Below are 16,956 nucleotides of genomic sequence, written 5' to 3'. Positions count from 1 at the left end.
CGCGCACACTTTCTTGCTTCTGACCCTCCCTCCTCCTCCTCCTCCTCGATCTCTTTCCCTCCTCCCTCGCAACTGCCTGCTGGTGCGAAGGAGATGTCGGAACCGAGCTCATCGTCAAATACAGCTCGCGAGGGCTCGCCGGAGAGATTAGAAGAGGGCGCGATACAAAAGCCACAGCAGCGCGACGTCGAAAAGGCCGGTCTCACGCCTGATGTCGTGCCAAATGGCAAGGCGGAAAGGGTAGGGCAAGCGCCTGCCCCAGAGGATGCAGACGTCATCTGGGTCGAATTCTCGCCAGATGATCCCGGGAACCCCTTCAACTTTTCGCGACGGCGGAAGTGGGCCACGACGATTCTCGCCGTCCTCTTTACGGCCGAGGTGGCTGCGACGGCAGGTGCCTATGTGCCCGGCATCACGTCGATGGAGCGCGATCTCAACGTCAAGAACCACGAGCTCTCGCTCCTGGGCATCAGCATCTACGCCCTCGGATTCGGCCTCCCTCCGCTCATTCTCGCGCCCTTTTCCGAGGTGTACGGGCGCAACGTCATCTACATCTTCTGCCACTTCTGCTACACGGTCCTCTTTGTCGGCGTCGGCTTTGCCAACAACATCTCGTCCATCATCGTCTTGAGATTCCTTCAGGGCGCATTTGGAAGCACGGGCAGCACCATGGTCGGTGGGACCATTGCAGGTGCGTCTCTCTACTCTTGCTTTCTCTCGCATGCTCACACACATACAACAGACATCTGGAGCTCGGCGGACCGAGGCCCGCCCATGGCACTGTTTGCGACGGGCGCCATCTTTGCCACGGGCTGGGGGCCCTTCTGGGCCGGCTTCGTCGAGAACAACACCAAGCTCGAGTGGCGCTGGATCCAATACATCCAGGCCATCTACACGGGCGCCATCCTGATCCTTCTCACCGTCTTCCTCAAAGAGACCAGGGGCAGCGTCCTCCTCACTCGGTGAGTTTGGCAAAGCGTGGCCTGTGGGCGCAGTGCTGAATTCCTCTTCCTCCACACAAGACGCGCAGCGAAGCTGCGAAAAGAGACGGGCGACCAGCGGTATCGAGCCAGGGCTGAGGCCGAACGCGCCACGATCCCGATTCTCATAAAAAATAGCCTGACGCGACCGCTGTTCATGCTCTTCACCGAGCCCATCGTGACCGTCTTCAGCCTCTGGATCAGTCTTCTGTGGGGATTCCTCTACATGCTTCTCGAGAGCATCGGCCTCATCACGGAGCTGCATGGCTACACGCCTGCACAGACAGGCCTCGTCTTTTTGAGTATCTGCCTCGGCGCCCTCATCGGCAACCTCACGAACCCAATCCAAGATTGGCTGTACTGGCGCTACGAGCCGAAAAAGGGCCCCGAGGCACGCCTCTTTTTCGCCTGCGCCGGCGCCCTCCTCTTCCCCATCGGCTGCTTCATCTACGGCTGGACCGCCTACCCGCACGTGAGCATCGCTGGGCCCGTCGTCGGCGTCACGACGCTCATGCTCGGCGTCTACATCATCTATCTCGCCGTCTTCAACTACCTCGCCGACGCCTACCTCATCTACGCCAGCTCCGCCCTGGCCGCCCAGTCATTCTCGCGAAACGTCTTTGGGTTCGCCTTTCCCCTCTTTGTCGAGCCCATGTGCGTGTGTTCTGCCTCATCAAATTGACCTGGAGAGAGAGAGGCTTACATTGTCTGATGTGCTACAGGTATCACAACCTCGGCTACCACTGGGCCTCGTCCCTCGCCGGCTTCCTCGGCGCCATTCTCGGCGTGGTGAGTGCCGCCTCTAGCATCGCCTCACTGAAATGCTGATCGTTGTCCCGAAAAAGGTGCCCTTTGTCCTCATGTTCTACGGCAAGCAGATCCGCGCACGTTCCAAGCTCTCGATTGAGCTGCAAAAGATGCATCAACGGCAGCAGGAGCAGCGCGAGAAGCAGCGGGAACAGGAGCAGGCGCAGCAGGCGGCAAGAGAGCCATCAAAACAGCAGTAGTCTCAGACAATTTGCCTCCATCTAATAATAATTGCTGGGCCGCTGCTTTTGTCCAGGAAAAGACCGATCCACATTGCCAAGAGAGTATGATGAATGATTGAAGGTGGGATGGGTGGATGGATGCAAGCGAGCGAGTCAAGCAGGGGGAAAGACGAAGGAATGATAAATGATTCAGAGGTGATGATGGCGCGGCTCTCAGCGGCCCCGTCGAAAGTAAAAGAGGAGGTATGGCGAGGGGCTGTTGATCTGCCGGTCGTCCGACTTCATCACCCGGCTGTCGTCGCAGTACATCCACTCGGGCCCCGCCTCGCCCTGCGTCCGGATCGTCGCCGTGTCTGTTTGAGTAGTCGAGGTCAGCGGTGCTCTTCTGGATCGAAGCGAGGATGAGTTCACTTACAATGCTGGCAAAGAAGAGCAAGTGAGAAAGAGTGGAAACAGTCAGCCACAGGACGGAACAACAGAGTCACAAGTAATAAGAACTCACGCCGCCCGTGAGGGAGCCAAAGTGGTGGACGCACGCATACAGGTCGTACACGTACGGCGGCTGCTGGCTGGCGCTGACGGGGGCGCCCTTGGGGATGGCGCCGGGCGGCAGCGGTGGGGGCATGTAGTTTGTCAGGTCGAGGTTCGTCGTGGGCACCTGGACATGGGCGGTAATCTTGTCGGTAAAGGGCCCCTTAAAGCTGAAACGCTTGAGGTGGATGAGGAGCACCTGGGGCAGGCGCGAGATGCTGAGGCGCTTGCTGGCCTTGCGCGGCTTCTTACAGCGTGGGCAGTGCCATGCGTCGGCCTTGTCGAGGATCTCGTCGCGCGTAAAGGCGTCGAGGCACTGCGTCAGCGTCACCCGGGGCTGGCCCCGCGTCGTGGCGGGGATGGGCAGGGAGAGGTACATGAAGGCATTGTACGTCGTCGACGTCTTGCCGCACGTGAGGCAGGTGAGCTTGTTGCGAAACTGACCCTGGAACCAGTCGACGATGAGCGAGTCGTTGCGCTCGCGGTAGATGGCCCACTCCTTGACGCTGGCGACCTGCTGGGGCAGCGTCTCGAGCTCGAGCTCCCTGCCGGGCGTCATGTCGACGGGCGGCGGCTTCTGCTTGACGTAGTTGAGGTCCTCGTGGAGGCCGTCGAGCAAGAAGGCGAGAAACTCTTGGGCGTCGTGCTGGTCGTAGCCGCGAAAGGCGGGGGCAAAGCGGGTGATTGCCTCGCGAAAAGTGACGGGCGACACAAAGGTGTACTGCTCGGACCACATGACGCGCACGAGCTGGGCAAAGGCCTCGGCGAGGGCGCCCTGGGTGCCGAGCGGGTTGACGTGGTTGATTGCGCGCTTGTACGAGCCCTCGAGGAGGAAGCGGGCGAGGGGAATCGTGGCGCTGAGGCACTGCAGCGTCGAGTTCATGTAGCACGAGTTGCCGACGTTCTTGAGTCCCGTGAGGCCGATGCGCACGTCGGCCCGCTGCGTCTGCCGTGCGCCGGGCGTCGTGTAGCTGGCGGTGCGCGGCGTCGTAGTCGACGCGATGGGTGCGCCACCGGGTGGGGGTACGAGTGGCCGCCGTGCCAGGTCCATCGACTGGGTCCTGCCCTGGCCCGCCGCGGCCGTTGCCGCCGTGGAAGAAGTGGCAGTGGCGGTGGATGAGGACCCCCGTGACGAGGTGCCGTTGACGGCCGGCGGCGGTGGCGCAGGCCCACCGCGGAGCTGGGGATAGTCAAACGAGGCCATCGTGGGCCGCGAGACGGACGAGGGCATGATCTCGCCCGGACGCAGGCTGCGGGGCAGCGGCGAGGGCAGCGCATAGCCCACCGTCGACGCGGGACGCTGGCCAGACGTCGACTGGTACGCCCGCGCAGGCATCGAGGGCCCGTCGGCGACATAGATGCCCTGTCTCCGGGCCCGCTTCAGCTCCTCGTCCTGGGTCGCGGCCACAGCCACGCGCTGCTGAGTGGGCGACGTGCGGCCGCTGCTGGTGCTGGGGCTGCTGCTCGTGCCATTGACGTGGATGCCCTCGCCGACCAAGCCCATGTCGCCCACCTTTCGCGCCCACCGATCAATGCCACCGACGAGGAGGGCGACAGGTGTCTTTGAGTTGGCCGTCAGGGCGCGGTAGAGGAGCTCGAGGTTGAGCTGGGCGCCCTTGACCTGGGTCGCGTCGTGCTGTTCTTGTTGCTGCTGCTGAGACATGCTGCTGGAGCCGAGATGGCCGCTGGACCCGAGATAGCCGCGCGAGTCGCGGTCGAGGAGGACGACGACGTCGTAGCTGTCCCTGGCGTCAAAAGCGGCCAGCTCGCCCTCGGAGCCCATGGCGTGGCGGATGCCCTGGACGCTCATGCTGTTTGTTAAATCGAGAGCCAGTCAGCCGCAACACCACCTGCTATTTTTGCTGAAATTCCCAAAACTCACCCAGCCACGAGGCTCGAAGGATCGATGCAGAAGCTGTCGGGGCCCTTTACCCGCATCTCGCGGTACTCTCTTCTCGGCCGCACATCTGCGACGAGGATGCGCGAGGTGGTCTTGCGGACCATGCGCTTGTTGCCCTGGGCATCGACGAGCGTGTCAAAGCCCGGGTTGAGGAGCGTAAAGAGTTCCTCGACAGAGACGAGCGTCCGCTGGGGCAGGCTCCAGGACTGTGCGTCGTCGTGCCGGAGCGCCTGCTCGGGCGCTGCGGTGGACGACGGCCCAGCAGCAGTGGCCAGCGACGAGGACGAGGACGAGGACGAGGGGATAGGAGGCGTAGGCAGCGGCCGCGCAGGCGACTTGAGTGCCGGCGGAAGGCCGTCGGACGGCGTGGGTAGCCCCGTCGACGAGGCCGGATGACCAAGTGCCGACTCAAAGTCGTCGAGAGCCGGGTAGGTGCGCTGGAAGTACGACTCGGTGGGCACGCCATCATTTCGAGCTTGCTGCTGCTGGTGCTGCTGCCCCTGTTGGTCGTCAAGGCCTGCTGGCAGCTCTGGCGGCGCTCGATGCGGCGACTCCGGTGGCGGCGGGAGGTGGTCCTCGCCGCCATCGATGCCATCGTTTGCACCCGTTGCCTGCGCCGAGACGGACGCTCGCCGGGCAATCGAAGCCATGGTGTCGCGCTTCCTGTCGTCCCTCGCGCCTGCCGCAGCAGCAGCAGCAGCAGGCGAGGGAAGGCCCGACATGCGCAGTACGCTCAGCCGGTCGGCGAGCGTGGCTGGCGCCTGGCCGGCCTTGGTGCCGCCGCTGCCGCTGGTAGTAGTAGTGGTGGTGGCCAGTGCACTGCTGCTCAGCGTCGGTGTCGCGGCCCGGGGTGTCTCTGTCTCAAGAGCTGGCGAGGCCGGGGGTGAGGGCGAGTGACCCGGGATGGCCGCCGCGGGGAAGCCAGCGACATCGGCAGCATCGGTGCCTCCGCCTTGGACATCGTCGATGTCCTCCTCCTGCGGTCGCCTGCCCTGGTTAATCGTTTGGCCCTGTTCCTGCCCCAGTCCCAGTCCCAGCTCCTGGCCCTGTCCTGACCCCTGCCGCTGCCGCGACGCCTGCATAAGCACGGCCGACTTGGCCTCCTCGGCCCGTGCGGCCTCACGCGCGATCAGGAGCTCCTCGAGCCGGTTGGCACGCTGGATGATGTCGGGCACATTCTTCATGAAATCCTGGTAGCGGTAGAAGGCCGGCCCGCGCTGCTGGATCGTCTTTTCCCACTCGACGTGCTTGGTGATGGACGATGCGACGCTGCGTGCGAGGAAAGAGGCAGGACTAGTCAGTGGTTGTTTATGTGATTCATCAGCAAGGCTGCGCGAGCAACCCACTTTGCACTCTTGAGGTAGTTGACAAAGGCCTGCTCGGCCAGCCCTTGGGCATCGTCCGACTTTGCCTTTTCCAGCAGCGCACTCGCCGCGCCAATGTAGCTCTTGACGCTGAAGCTCGGCTCGAGGCCTGTCCGGGCCAGCTTGCGGAGGTTGTGTGGGTGGCTCGACGAGAGCAGCGCTGCGTCTTTTGTTGTGCCGCTGCTGCTGCTGTTGCTCCTACTCCCGCTGCCACTGCCGCTGCCACTGCCATTTCCAGGCTTGGTCGGCGAGGGGGCCAAGGAAGACGCCTTGGTGGGGCTCAGCCGCGGTGGGCGCGATGACGACGACGACGACGTCGACGGCTCTGTATGCGGCGAGGCATTGTCCGAGGTAGACGCCGAGAGCAGCGCTGCGAGGCCCTCCGATGACGGCGGGGGACCCAGGATGGCGCCGCCACCGCCACCACTAGATCCATTGGCGACCATGCTGCGGCTTCTGCTGCTGACGACGACGACAAAGGATCGGCGACTGAGATGCTGCGCTCGACTGCGCGCAGCGGCTACCACCACAGCCCGCCGTGGCCCGCCGGCGGCCCAAAGGCTGGTGATGCTTTCCCCGGTCCCCTCGCAGCTCCCTCTATATGCTCCTCTGTCTGCGAGAGCCGGTCAAACGCCCCGCGACGAAGGAGGCCAGCGGACGGCTCGCCTGACCGGGTTCTCGAGAATTTGCCGGCGATGTGGAGTGCACCGCCTTCCTCTATCTTGACTTGCTCTCTCTCTCTCTCTTGCTGTGTGTGCGCGACAGCCGGGTGTGGCGTCAGGTATATAGTGTGAGCCGTCGCGGTGGTGTGCGAGTCGGCGGCCGCAGGCACAAGCTGCTTTTCCTGTGTGGCGATGCAATAGTCGTAAGTGACGATCGCCAAAATTGGACAGGACCGCGCGCGCGCGTGTGTGTGTGTGTGTGTGTGCGCCCGGCCGACGTTTTGTGGCTTCCTCGGGCTCTCGAGACAGGCTTTTTTGCCAGGCGCACTTTTTCACCAGCGCGAGCCTGCTTGACAAAACACGTGGAAATGGATCCAAGACGACCGACCACCTGGCTCTGGTGGAACGAACTCTAAAAATAAGGAATTTAGCCATTTCAAACGGCAATTGGACGGCTTCCTCTGCAGGAGGGGGGAGTAGCTAGTGTGTAGTGTAGTAGTAGCTGCACCAGTTGCAGCAACAGCAAGGAAAAAAGAAAGAGCGAGAAAAAGAGAAGAAAAAGGGAAAATAAAAAAGGGACAAAAATAAGAAAGGGCGCGATTCGATCGCATCAGGGACACAGTGATCAAATAATCTTGCGCTGCTGGTCGAGGCCAGAACAACAACAACGACTGCAACAACGACGAGACGGCTGACTGGCTGACTGACTGGCCGACCGGGAGGAAGAGGAGAAGTAGCCCACCATGAACTTCGAGAGCATGCCTGCGCCGTCATCGTAAAGAGTCGCAGCCCGATCGATCAGCCAAGTCGACGACGATGGAGTCGACGATCAGACCCCTTTACCGCCAGCCGGGGCCAGGGGCAGGGCCAGGGACAGGCGCAGACGCAGACGCAGGCGCAGGAGCCGCAGCAATGACGGGCGACTCAGCGGGCCAGGCCGGGGACCACGCCGGGGGCCTCGCGCGGGCGGGCTCGGCGGCTCGGACAAATGCGATTGCGAGGCTGAAGCGGGCGGCGTCGCAGCGCGAGCTCAAGAACAAGACGAGCCAGGACGAGCTGCGGGCGATGGCCACGCCGAGCCCGCTGCCGTTTGTGCGCCCTGCGGGGGGCGATGCTGCGGCCCTGCAGCCCATGACCGTCGAGCAGCAGCAGCAGTACCTCGATAGCAGTCCGCTGCTGGGCCGGCATGACGCGCACGCTGGCCTCGTCGCTGCTGCCCGTGGTGGTGGCATCGGCATCGGTGGCGGCGGCTCGGGCTCGGGCTCAGGCGCATCAGCATCGGCCTCCGTCTCGGCCTCGCCCTCCCCCTCGCCATCGCCCTCGCCGTCGCCCTCGCGGGGCCACTCGTCGCGCGCCGAGTCACCAGCAAAGGAGCGAGTGCTGGCTGCTGCCGTCGGTCTCGCCCCTCCTCCACGCTCCCGGTCCCGGCTCGGCGGTGACAACAAGTCGCCGTCGCCGCTGCCCTCGCTCGAGCAGCTCCGCGCACGCATCCTCCAGGAGCGTGCGACGGCTGGCCTGGCGAGGAGCGCAAGCACGAGCGCAGCCAGTGCCGCTGCGCGCGCCTATGCGCTCGAGAAGCTGCTGGGGACGAGTGCGCGCGAGGGCGCCGTCAGCCCCGTCAGCGACACGGCCGAGGTCGATCGAGACGATGAAGACGAGGATGATGATAACAACAACAGTCCGGAACAGGGACAGACGCTGCACGGAGCACAGGCCAGCATGCAGCGGCCCCTGTCGACGCGCAAGAGCATCGTGCCCCCGAGCCCTTCTGCGCGCGAAAAGGCACTGCTGCGCCGCAGCCGGACCATTGGCAGCCTCAGTGCCGTCGCCGAGGCGCAGCGAAAGGCCGCCTTTGTCGAGGCCCTCGACAAGGGCACGCCTGAGGAGATTGCCGGTCGCCGCCGGAGCTCGCGTCGCTTTGCAAAGGCGCCGCCGGGCAGCAGCAGCAATTCCACCAATCGCACCAGCAACAATAGCCACAACAATGCAAGCCAGGCAGCAGCGGCAATGCCACTCCCCCAGCTGCCGCCATTCACTCCACCAGCAGCAGAGGACAACAGCAACGAACAGCGGCCGCCGTCGCTCCAGCGCCAGCCGTCGCAGCGCGAGATTGCGCGTGCCGAGATGATGCGCAAGCTCTCTGGCCGCGGCCGTGCTGCCGGTGCTGCTGGGGCGACCACTGCTGCTGCTGCTTCTCCTCGCATCGTGCCGCCCCCATCACTGGCACCTGCGACGACGGTGACGACGGCGGTGGAACGAGAAGCGGCGCCCTCGCCCCTCGGCAGCACGATACATGCGTCGCCCCTAAGTAGTGGCCTCAGTCCGTCCGCTGCGCAGCACCAGACCCTCGCACCCTCGCCTTCGCCCGGGCCTGGGCCCAGCACGGCGGCGACGACGACGACGCTGCTCTCGGTGCCCAGTGCAGGCACCGTCGCGCGAGGCCTGCGCTCCTCGTCGCAGACGTCGCTCCTCACCAACCACGAGGACCTGGACCGGGAGCGGGACCGGGCGAGCCAGCTGGCAAGGCTCCACGGCGAGGAGTCGTTTGAGTACGAGCGCCTCCTCGACCAGGGCTGGAGCTCCGTCGAGGCGTTTGAGCGCGTCGCCAGCGCCCGCAGCGAGAGCTTTGCCGGCTCCGTGGGCCAGCCCTCGCCCCGGCTTGGTGCCGATGGCGGTGGCGACCACGACGGTGTTGACGCTGATGATGACGATGATGAAGATGGTGACGACATCGACGACGACATCGACGATGGCAGCAAAGGCAGCCAGCGCGAGCAGCACTTGCCACTACAGGATGCCCACCTCTCGTCGTCGGCCAGCATCGTCGTTGGCTACCAACCAAACGGCAGCACCCATGCGCGCGCCTTCTCGGGCACGACGGACGTCGATGCCGACGAGATGGCTGGCCCAGGCCGAGAGCGTGCCTGGCCCGTCAGCGTCGACTCCAACATGACCGAGACGACCAAGGAGGCCCGGGTGGTGAGCAGCGACGACGCAGTGGCGCGCACACAGGCGCCACTACCACAGGCACAGACACAGGCACAGGCAGAGACGCAGGTGCAGACGCAGACACAGACGCAGACACAGACAAAGGCACAGGCACCGTCACAGACGCAGATGGAGAGACAGGCACAGGTAGAGACGCAGGCACAGACACTGTCGCCAGAAGGTGGGTGTATGCGCTATGAATTTGAGATTTGCTAGGCGCTGACTAGCCAACACAGCGGTGGGCCAACGGACATTCGGGAGGATCCAGGACCTGCTGAGCCCCAACTTTCTCAAGGAATATGGCAACCCGCTCGACTATGCTGGCTCCTCGCCCATCGAGTCGCCTACGGTCGAGATGCATTTCAGTCAACAGCAGCAGCAGCAGCAGCAGCAGCAGCAGCCGCGCGACGAGGAGGAGCAGACCAAGGCAGTCGAGGCCGTGGTGGTGCATGACAAGGACAAGGACAAGGGCGAGCCAGGCGAGGAGAGTGACGACGAGTCGTACCTCATCGAGGTCGAGCGCATCGCAAAGGAGCTCGAGACCTTCACTGTCCGCCGCGCCACGAGCGTCCGGGGAAGGCCCGACCGCAACGCCGTGGTGCAGAGGTCTACGGCCGCCCAGGCCGTGGCAGCGGCGACGGAGCATCTGAGACGGCGGCGGCAGAATGCATCAGAAGAGAGCGAAGACAGCGCTGGCCAGCAGCAGCAGCAGCAGCAGCAGCTACCTCAACTCCACCGGCAGCCAAACGGGTCATCTCAACCACAGCCACGGTCGCAGCACAGTGCCCCGACAGAGGCCGCCGCTCGTGCTGGGCCCCAGCCGGTGCCCGCGGTGACGACTGCCGAGCGCGACGTCCTGTATGCCAACGACAAGCTTCGCCCGTTTCCCGGCCTGTTCCCCAGCAAGGGCCCCGGTGCTGCCGCCGATGCCGTCGCACACCACCGCCCGCCACCGCTGTCGATCACGCCGATGCCGCTGGCCAAGGCCGAGAACGTGGCAGAAACGGGCGACGAGCCGCGTCCGTCGGCGCACGCCCAGACCCAGGCCCAGGCGCAGACGGAGCTGCCTCGCACCGTGGAGGAGCCGGCATCGACCAAGGGCCGCAGCCCCGCGCTGTTCTCGTCGCTGCGACGAAAGGCATCCAACGCCGCTGCGCGCGTCGCGTCGCCGCGCATCGGCACCGGCACCGGCACCGACGCCGAGGGCGACAGCAGCGGCGGCAACAGCTCGCCGCCGAGCCACTCGCGGCCGATGAGCCCCACGCGGCGCTTTTTCGACGGCGGCGTCTCCTTTCTCTCTCGCCGGCCGTCGAAGAGGGACGTCAGCCCGGCCAAGCCCCGGTCCGCCAGCGGGCCAGCGGCTGCTGCGGCTGCGGCTGCGTCGACAACATCAGCGGCGATGGCGGCATCAGGTACGGCGGCATCAACAACAACAACAGCGAGGAGCGCCAGCGTCAAGCGAGAGCCCGTGCTGGGCCGCACCGACTCGTCCAACTCGCTTACTGCGCACCGCAGCGAGGCCGCCGCGGCCGCCGCCGAGCGCGCAAAGGCCAACCTGCTCCTCGCACCGCCGCTGGCCGCCGACGAGTCGATGGATGCCGGCCTTGCTGCGCCGGCCTCGGCTGCCGCGGCGTCCGAGGCCACGTCGTCGCTCGCGCCCAGCACGGCAGCCATGCTCCACCGCTACAGCCACATCCTCACCTCGCCCACCGATGCCGCCGCCAGCCTGACGCCAATCGTGCCTGGCCTGCGACCCGAGGACATGGCCAAGCCCCCGCGTGCTTTTATCCATGCCGGGCCCGTGCTCCAGGTCGTCACGTCGAGCACGGTCAAGGACCGGTTCCTCTTTCTCTTTTCCGATGTCCTCGTCATCGCCAAGCCCATTGCGCCGCCGATGCAGCAGCAGCAGAAGCAGCAGCAGCAGAAGCAGGACGCCGCCCAGACGGGATTGCCCACGGTGGACTGGACCTTCTCGGTCAAGAACATCCTCGATTTGCACCAAGTCAAGATGAGCATCCCCAGCGACCACCGCCCCGCGCAAAAGACGATCCCGCTCATGTCTCGCTTCGTCGCAGAGTTCAAGCACGACCCCGACACGGCGCTGGCCAATCTCCTCGGCCGCACTTCGCTGCCCAACAGCCCGTCGACGGTCGCCCAGCTGCTCCACCAGACGCCCGAGCTGGACAAGGCCAATCTGTCAGCCTACCTCTTTGGCGGCGACTCGCTCGCCGCGTCGATCGGCCGCCTCGAGACGATCAAGGCCTTTGTCGGCCTCGAGAAGCTCGCCGGCGTGTCCATCGAGTCGGCCCTCCGCTCGCTCCTCCTCGAGCTCCGCTTTCCTGCCAGCCTCGAGGCGTTTGAGGCCCTCCTGACGACATTTGCCACGCTCTGGACCCAGGCCAACCAGGGCCTGATCAAGCCCGCATTTACTGCTGCCCTCGCCACCGATCTCGTCTTTGCCATCATGACCCTCAACGACGCCCTGCACCTCGACCCGGCCGATGACGCAGCAGACGGCCACACCCACACCGGCTGGGGCGTCGCCGATGCCTCGCAGCACCGCGCCCGTCCCAAGGCCACGGCGCCCGGCCTGTTTGGCGAGGCCATGCCTGCGCTCACAAAGACGGCCTTTGTCTCTGCCTTTCGCCAGCACGACGCCGCCCAGGTCCTCTCCGACCGCACGCTGCAGCGCATCTACACGAGCGTGCGCGCAGACAGCCTCTCCCAGGCCCTTGCGTCTGACGAGCCAGGCCCGCGCTATGCGATCCGCGTCGTGGGCTCGGGCCTGCCCACCAAGCTCATCTACGGCGTCGTCAGCGACCCCATCCGCGTCTCCATCCCACGGCCCGACGCCGAGCTCGTTGTCCGCCTCTACGGCCAGGACCTCTCGTTTGACCCCCCGATTCTGACCTTTGACGGCAAGACGACGAGCACGTTTACCGTGGTGAGCAAGTCACTGGGGCCCAAGCACATCGTCTTTGTCAAGGCCGGCCGCACTGCGAGGTACTACTCGGGCACTGTGGGCGACGCCGAGCCAGGCACCACCACGGCGCTGCCCCGCTCGCTGAGCCTGACGGTGGAGCGCGCATTCATGCAGCACTGCATCATGCTCACGCTCCCCTCCAAGCGCAAGTACATGGTCAGCGTCGAAAACGACGAGCAGAAGCGCACGTGGGCCTGGGCACTCAAGCGCGCACTCCACGACTGCGCCAAGGCAAAGGTCAGGCCCCAGCTCCCGCTCGAGGCACCCAACGCCGCCGCGCAGGCCACCCTGTACAAGGCCGCCGACGCCGTCGCGCTCCACGTGCTCCGCGAGACGCTCATCGAGCCCGACACCGCCGCCTATCCGTCGTCGTCTGGCCCAGGGCAGCTGCAGAGGAGCGCGAGTGCCGCCGTGGCCGCCACGGGCGGCAGCCGGATGCTGCCTGCCAGCCTCGCGCGGGCCCCGTCGGACTCGCGTGCCTTGGCGCGCCCTCAGCAGCAGCTCCTTCAGCAGCAGCAGCAGCAGCAGCAGCACCATCTCCAGCCGCAGCTTCACCCCCAGTCAGACAAGTCGAACCTAGACCGGAACCGGTCGATCAGCCGGCACTACTATGCCGCAGGCGGAGCAGGCAGCGGCGAGCGGGAGCTCCTGCCTCCTATGCCAGCCAGCAGCAGCAGCAGTGGCGCCTCCTTGGCGGGGCCATCGACACGTCAACCCCTGGCCGGTGACCGGCTCATCCTCACCGTGCAGCAGAACTCGCTCCTGGCCCTCGTCGTGGCCAACTCCCACTCGCACTTTCAGTGATGGATGGCCGATTCTCATTCAGCACGGATACTCTATGAATTGATACTAACGACAAGAAGCCGGTCCTGAACCAGTGGTGCTGGGCCCCCTTCTTCTACTCTCTCTCTCTCTTTCTCTCAAACAATCATGTACACGTAGGCCGCTTCATCCCTTCATCGTTTTCCTCGAGTCGACACATCAACACCGTCCCGCAGTAGCTCGAATGTCAACACAGTCAATGCCTCTATTCTCTCTGAATTCTTAAGTACGGTTCTCTCTGAAATCTCAATCAAGGCTCCCTCCTCCCTCTCTGCTGCGTGGTCGAGAGGACCTCGTGCGTGCGCTTTCGTGTCGTCGCCGCCGCCCGCCCGTGCGCCCTTGGCTGCTAGGCAGCGCGGCGGCGGTGAAAAGAGAAAAAAAATCTGAGACTTGCCTGCGCACTAAGAAGAGAATGAACACACACATACACGAGGCCCTCGCGAGCGTGCGCACACAAGCTTCGTTCAACTTTTTAGTACTAGTCTAGTCTCGTCTCTCATCGATTTTGGCCGCGCGCGCGCCGACGGCCCTTTTGAGGCTAAATCTTGTGCCCTTTCATCCTGCTAGCTTCTCCTCGAGCTCGCTCTGGCACGGCACGGCACGGCGGTCGAGGAAGAGGCGCACGAGGGCGAGCAAGACGGGGCACGCACATCGACGACGGCAGCATCTCACAAAGAGAGAGAAAGAGAGAGAGAGAGGCAGGGACACAGCGGGCTGCGTAATCGACCATGGCGACGCAAGACGGCTCTGCGTTGGTGGCCCAGCAGCAGCAGCAGCAGCAGCCACCGGTGTCGCAGCACCCACTCGAATGGACACAGGCCGACGTCGTCTCATGGCTCGCCACGCTGACGCCGACGTCGAACCTGTCGCGCTCGTACGGCGGCCTGTTTGCTGAGAACGACATCGAGGGCGAGGCGCTGATCAACCTGGACCCCGACTCGCTCAAGGAGATTGGCGTCGGCAGCATCGGCCACCGCCTCGTCATTCTCCGCGGCATCTACGACCTCAAGATACGCTGGGCGATTGAGCTCGACGAGGGCGACTGGCGGCCCGACGACTCGCACCAGAGCTCCGCCTCGACGAGCTATGGTGGTCCGGCCGGCGTCCAGGCGCTGGGCATGGGCCAGGTCTCTGCTGAGCACATGCTCAAGGCCCTCAAGGAAAGAGACGAGCGGGTGCGCGCACTCGAGGTCGAGGTCTCCCGGCTCGAGGACTGGCTCGTGAGGTATGCGGCCGCCGCCGGCAGCACCCGGGTGGGTGTTCTTCATTTCTCATTCTGCTGCGAACAATGACATGCTGACCAGGTGAGGTGGGCCCAACGAAGGTCGAGAACCTGCAGGCATACATTGCGCCGAACCACATCTACAGCTTCATACCCGCCGAGATGCTGCCTCGGCGCTCGATTCAGCACCAGCAGTCGTCGGCTGCCTTTGAGCACGGCATGGCATCGAGCAGCAGCCAGGGCCCTGTGCCTGTGCACACACCCTCGAGCGCATACAGCGGGCCAACGACGGCGACGAGCCCGGGCGTATTTGCCGAGCCAGGCAGCGCCATGTCCCTGTCCGACCAGGACGCGCGCAACATCAAGACGCCCACCACGTCCTCGACAAGCGCATTCAGCGCCGCCTCCAACGAGCAGCAGCAGGCGCCGTCGAGCTCGTCTCCGCTGGCCAGCATTGGTTTCAGTGGCACATCCAACGGGCCATCGGTCCCCCCTTCAGGCGAGGCAGCGACAGAGGCCAGCACACCCAGTGCGACGCCCACGAGCGCATATCCGCCTGGCTCTTCCGGCCTCACCTCGGGCTCCATCGACGTGCAGAGGCTCGCGGCCACGCCCACGGGGCCCGTCTCGTCGCTGTCGCCATCGGCCACCTCCTCCTCGTCTGCAGCGGCCCTGGCTTCTCCAAACGACTCGCTTGCGCTCAAGACGCCTTCGTCTGCCACCACCGCCGCCGCTGTCTCCTCCACCCGATCTGCATCTGCATCTGCATCTGCAGCGCCCGACGCCGGGGCCAAGCCAGCGACGAGCGGTTCCAGCGCTGCCACGACGGCGAGCGGCGACAACCTCTACAAGTCGTTCCGCGTCACCCTCGACGACCCCTGCCACAAGGTGCTGCCGGCTGCGCTGCGAAAGTACAAGATCTCCGACGACTGGCGGCTGTATGCGCTCTTTATCAGCTACGGCAACTCGGACAACCCCATTGAGCGGTGTTTGAGCTACGACGAGAAGCCGCTGCTGCTCTTCCAGAAGCTCAAGGATGCCAACCAGAACCCCGTCTTTATGCTCAGGCATCAGAACGAGGTCAAGAGTCCGATTGCGATTGCAAAGGCAAAGGCGGCCAAGAAGCAGCAGGCCAGCGCTGGTGGTGGTGGTGGTGGTACGCCCAGCACCTCGCCAGGCGAGTCAAAGAGCAGTGCCGCCGCAGCCAAGGCAAAGGGAAAGGTGGCCGACGCCGTCGCCAGGCTCGGTGGCGCCACCGGAAGCAAGGACAAGGGTGGCGGCGGTGGTGGTGACGAAGCCGGTGGCAGCGGTGGCGCATCAGCAAGGGACGAGGCTGGCAGCAAGAAGCGCGACGAGAGCGCTGCACCGATGGTCAACTCGCCCCCCGGACAGCCCCTCATCACGGGCCCAGCGGCCGACCTGGCGGCCAACAGTCGCAAAGCCGAGGCGTATGCGATTGCCATCTACCTCTACTCGTCAGAGAGGGACGACGAGTTCGACGTCAACGTCGGCGACACTTTCATCGTCCTGTCCAAGGCAAAGGGCTGGTGGATCGTGCAGCGCGACACCCAGGCCACTGGCACGCCCGACGTCACGGGCGTCGTCCGAAAGGAGCCCGAGACCGAGGGCGAGTTGGGCGAGGCGATCAACGGAGGCGAGATCAAGAGTGGCTGGGTGCCTGCGGGCTGCCTCATTGAGACGAGCCGGCCGCTGGCAGCGATTGTTGATGTGCAGGCCCTTGCGACAACCGACAAGCCCGGTGACGGTGTCATGGCCGCTGCACAGGCTCAAGCCATCGAGGGCGGTAATGTTGGTGACGGCGGCGATGCCTCGGCGCCCTCTCCGCTCTCGTCTTCGGGGACACCGTCACCGGACAAGGGCGCCCTGTCTGCCAAGATGGCCCTTGCCCCCATTCCACCCCAGCTCATCACCTCCAGCAGCACGCCGGGCATCCTCCTCATGGACTACAAGGCGCCCCAGGACGGCATTCCCTCGCTGCCTGCCGGCACACGTCTCCGTGTTTTCAAGCGCTACAACCACTGGTCCTACTGCGTCGTAGAGGGCGAGGGCCACGCAAGGGCGTGGATGCCCTCGTGGTTCATCTCCAAGCTCAGCGGCAGCAGCTCTAGCGGACAGTCATCGAGCAGCCGCAAGCTGGGCGCTCCTTCGTCCTCGTCGTCTTCTGCTGCTGCCTCTGCTAACCCCACTGCTGCCAGTTCGAGGAACGGGAATTTGCTCACGCAGACTGCGCAGAGCCTGCCGTTTGCCAGCTCCTCCAAGCCCGGCACCGAGGGGCAAGGCACTAGGACGGGCTCGATTCCGCTCCTCTAGACCCGCCGCTGTATACATCCACAACACAACCCCTCATGTATTGCTCTCCTTTCTCCCATAAGCCCACAACTTTCCAACTCTCATCTCTCCTCAATGCTGCAATGACACATACCGGTACCATATCTCTTCACGGTTGCTCGCTCGCTCGCTCGTGACGAAACGGGCCAAAATGACGGAAATGGAA

At 64.6% G+C, this 16,956-nt stretch overlaps 4 protein-coding genes across 4 annotated transcripts; 3 read left to right on the top strand and 1 right to left on the bottom strand.

Moving 5' to 3' along the window:
• Position 1: 1 nt before the first annotated feature.
• FA10DRAFT_268867 (MFS general substrate transporter) lies at positions 2-2,053 on the top strand. The gene is made up of 5 exons (XM_025522511.1): positions 2-691; positions 743-962; positions 1,023-1,634; positions 1,703-1,769; positions 1,826-2,053. The coding sequence occupies exons 1-5, from the start codon at positions 94-96 to the stop codon at positions 1,985-1,987; spliced, it is 1,659 nt and encodes a 552-aa protein (XP_025375900.1). The 5' UTR covers positions 2-93; the 3' UTR covers positions 1,988-2,053.
• Positions 2,043-6,375, bottom strand: FA10DRAFT_171411 (hypothetical protein). The gene is made up of 5 exons (XM_025518219.1): positions 5,747-6,375; positions 4,383-5,669; positions 2,472-4,311; positions 2,385-2,388; positions 2,043-2,322 (listed from the first exon to the last, which is right to left on the bottom strand). Exons 1-5 carry the CDS (start codon positions 6,208-6,210, stop codon positions 2,183-2,185), a joined length of 3,735 nt encoding a protein of 1,244 aa, XP_025375899.1. The 5' UTR covers positions 6,211-6,375; the 3' UTR covers positions 2,043-2,182.
• A 963-nt stretch (positions 6,376-7,338) lies between these two features.
• Positions 7,339-13,486, top strand: FA10DRAFT_281146 (hypothetical protein; the record flags this gene model as incomplete). Its single annotated transcript, XM_025523666.1, has 2 exons — positions 7,339-9,595; positions 9,651-13,486. The coding sequence occupies 2 exons, from the start codon at positions 7,339-7,341 to the stop codon at positions 13,199-13,201; spliced, it is 5,808 nt and encodes a 1,935-aa protein (XP_025375898.1). The 3' UTR covers positions 13,202-13,486.
• Positions 13,487-13,718: 232 nt separating this feature from the next.
• Positions 13,719-16,889, top strand: FA10DRAFT_303631 (hypothetical protein). Its single transcript, XM_025525260.1, has 2 exons — positions 13,719-14,472; positions 14,544-16,889. Exons 1-2 carry the CDS (start codon positions 13,948-13,950, stop codon positions 16,770-16,772), a joined length of 2,754 nt encoding a protein of 917 aa, XP_025375897.1. The 5' UTR covers positions 13,719-13,947; the 3' UTR covers positions 16,773-16,889.
• Positions 16,890-16,956: the final 67 nt, after the last annotated feature.

The sequence above is a fragment of the Acaromyces ingoldii genome (genome assembly GCF_003144295.1).
Source record: "Acaromyces ingoldii strain MCA 4198 unplaced genomic scaffold FA10scaffold_5, whole genome shotgun sequence".
Taxonomy (NCBI): domain Eukaryota; kingdom Fungi; phylum Basidiomycota; class Exobasidiomycetes; order Exobasidiales; family Cryptobasidiaceae; genus Acaromyces; species Acaromyces ingoldii.
Note: the sequence above shows the minus strand (reverse complement) of the source record. Positions and strands in the feature narration are given on the sequence as shown.

Excerpts from the sequence above, each read along its gene's own strand:
- FA10DRAFT_268867 (XM_025522511.1), top strand. The coding sequence starts at position 94 with ATGTCGGAACCGAGCTCATCGTCAAATACAGCTCGCGAGGGCTCGCCG. Across the intron at positions 692-742 it reads GGTCGGTGGGACCATTGCAG|ACATCTGGAGCTCGGCGGAC; the intron begins GTGCGTCTCTCT and ends CACATACAACAG. Across the intron at positions 963-1,022 it reads GGCAGCGTCCTCCTCACTCG|ACGCGCAGCGAAGCTGCGAA; the intron begins GTGAGTTTGGCA and ends CCTCCACACAAG.
- FA10DRAFT_171411 (XM_025518219.1), bottom strand. The coding sequence starts at position 6,210 with ATGGTCGCCAATGGATCTAGTGGTGGCGGTGGCGGCGCCATCCTGGGT. Across the intron at positions 5,670-5,746 it reads AACTACCTCAAGAGTGCAAA|CGTCGCATCGTCCATCACCA; the intron begins GTGGGTTGCTCG and ends CCTCGCACGCAG. Across the intron at positions 4,312-4,382 it reads CCTTCGAGCCTCGTGGCTGG|CATGAGCGTCCAGGGCATCC; the intron begins GTGAGTTTTGGG and ends TTTAACAAACAG.
- FA10DRAFT_303631 (XM_025525260.1), top strand. The coding sequence starts at position 13,948 with ATGGCGACGCAAGACGGCTCTGCGTTGGTGGCCCAGCAGCAGCAGCAG. Across the intron at positions 14,473-14,543 it reads CCGCCGCCGGCAGCACCCGG|GTCGAGAACCTGCAGGCATA; the intron begins GTGGGTGTTCTT and ends GGCCCAACGAAG.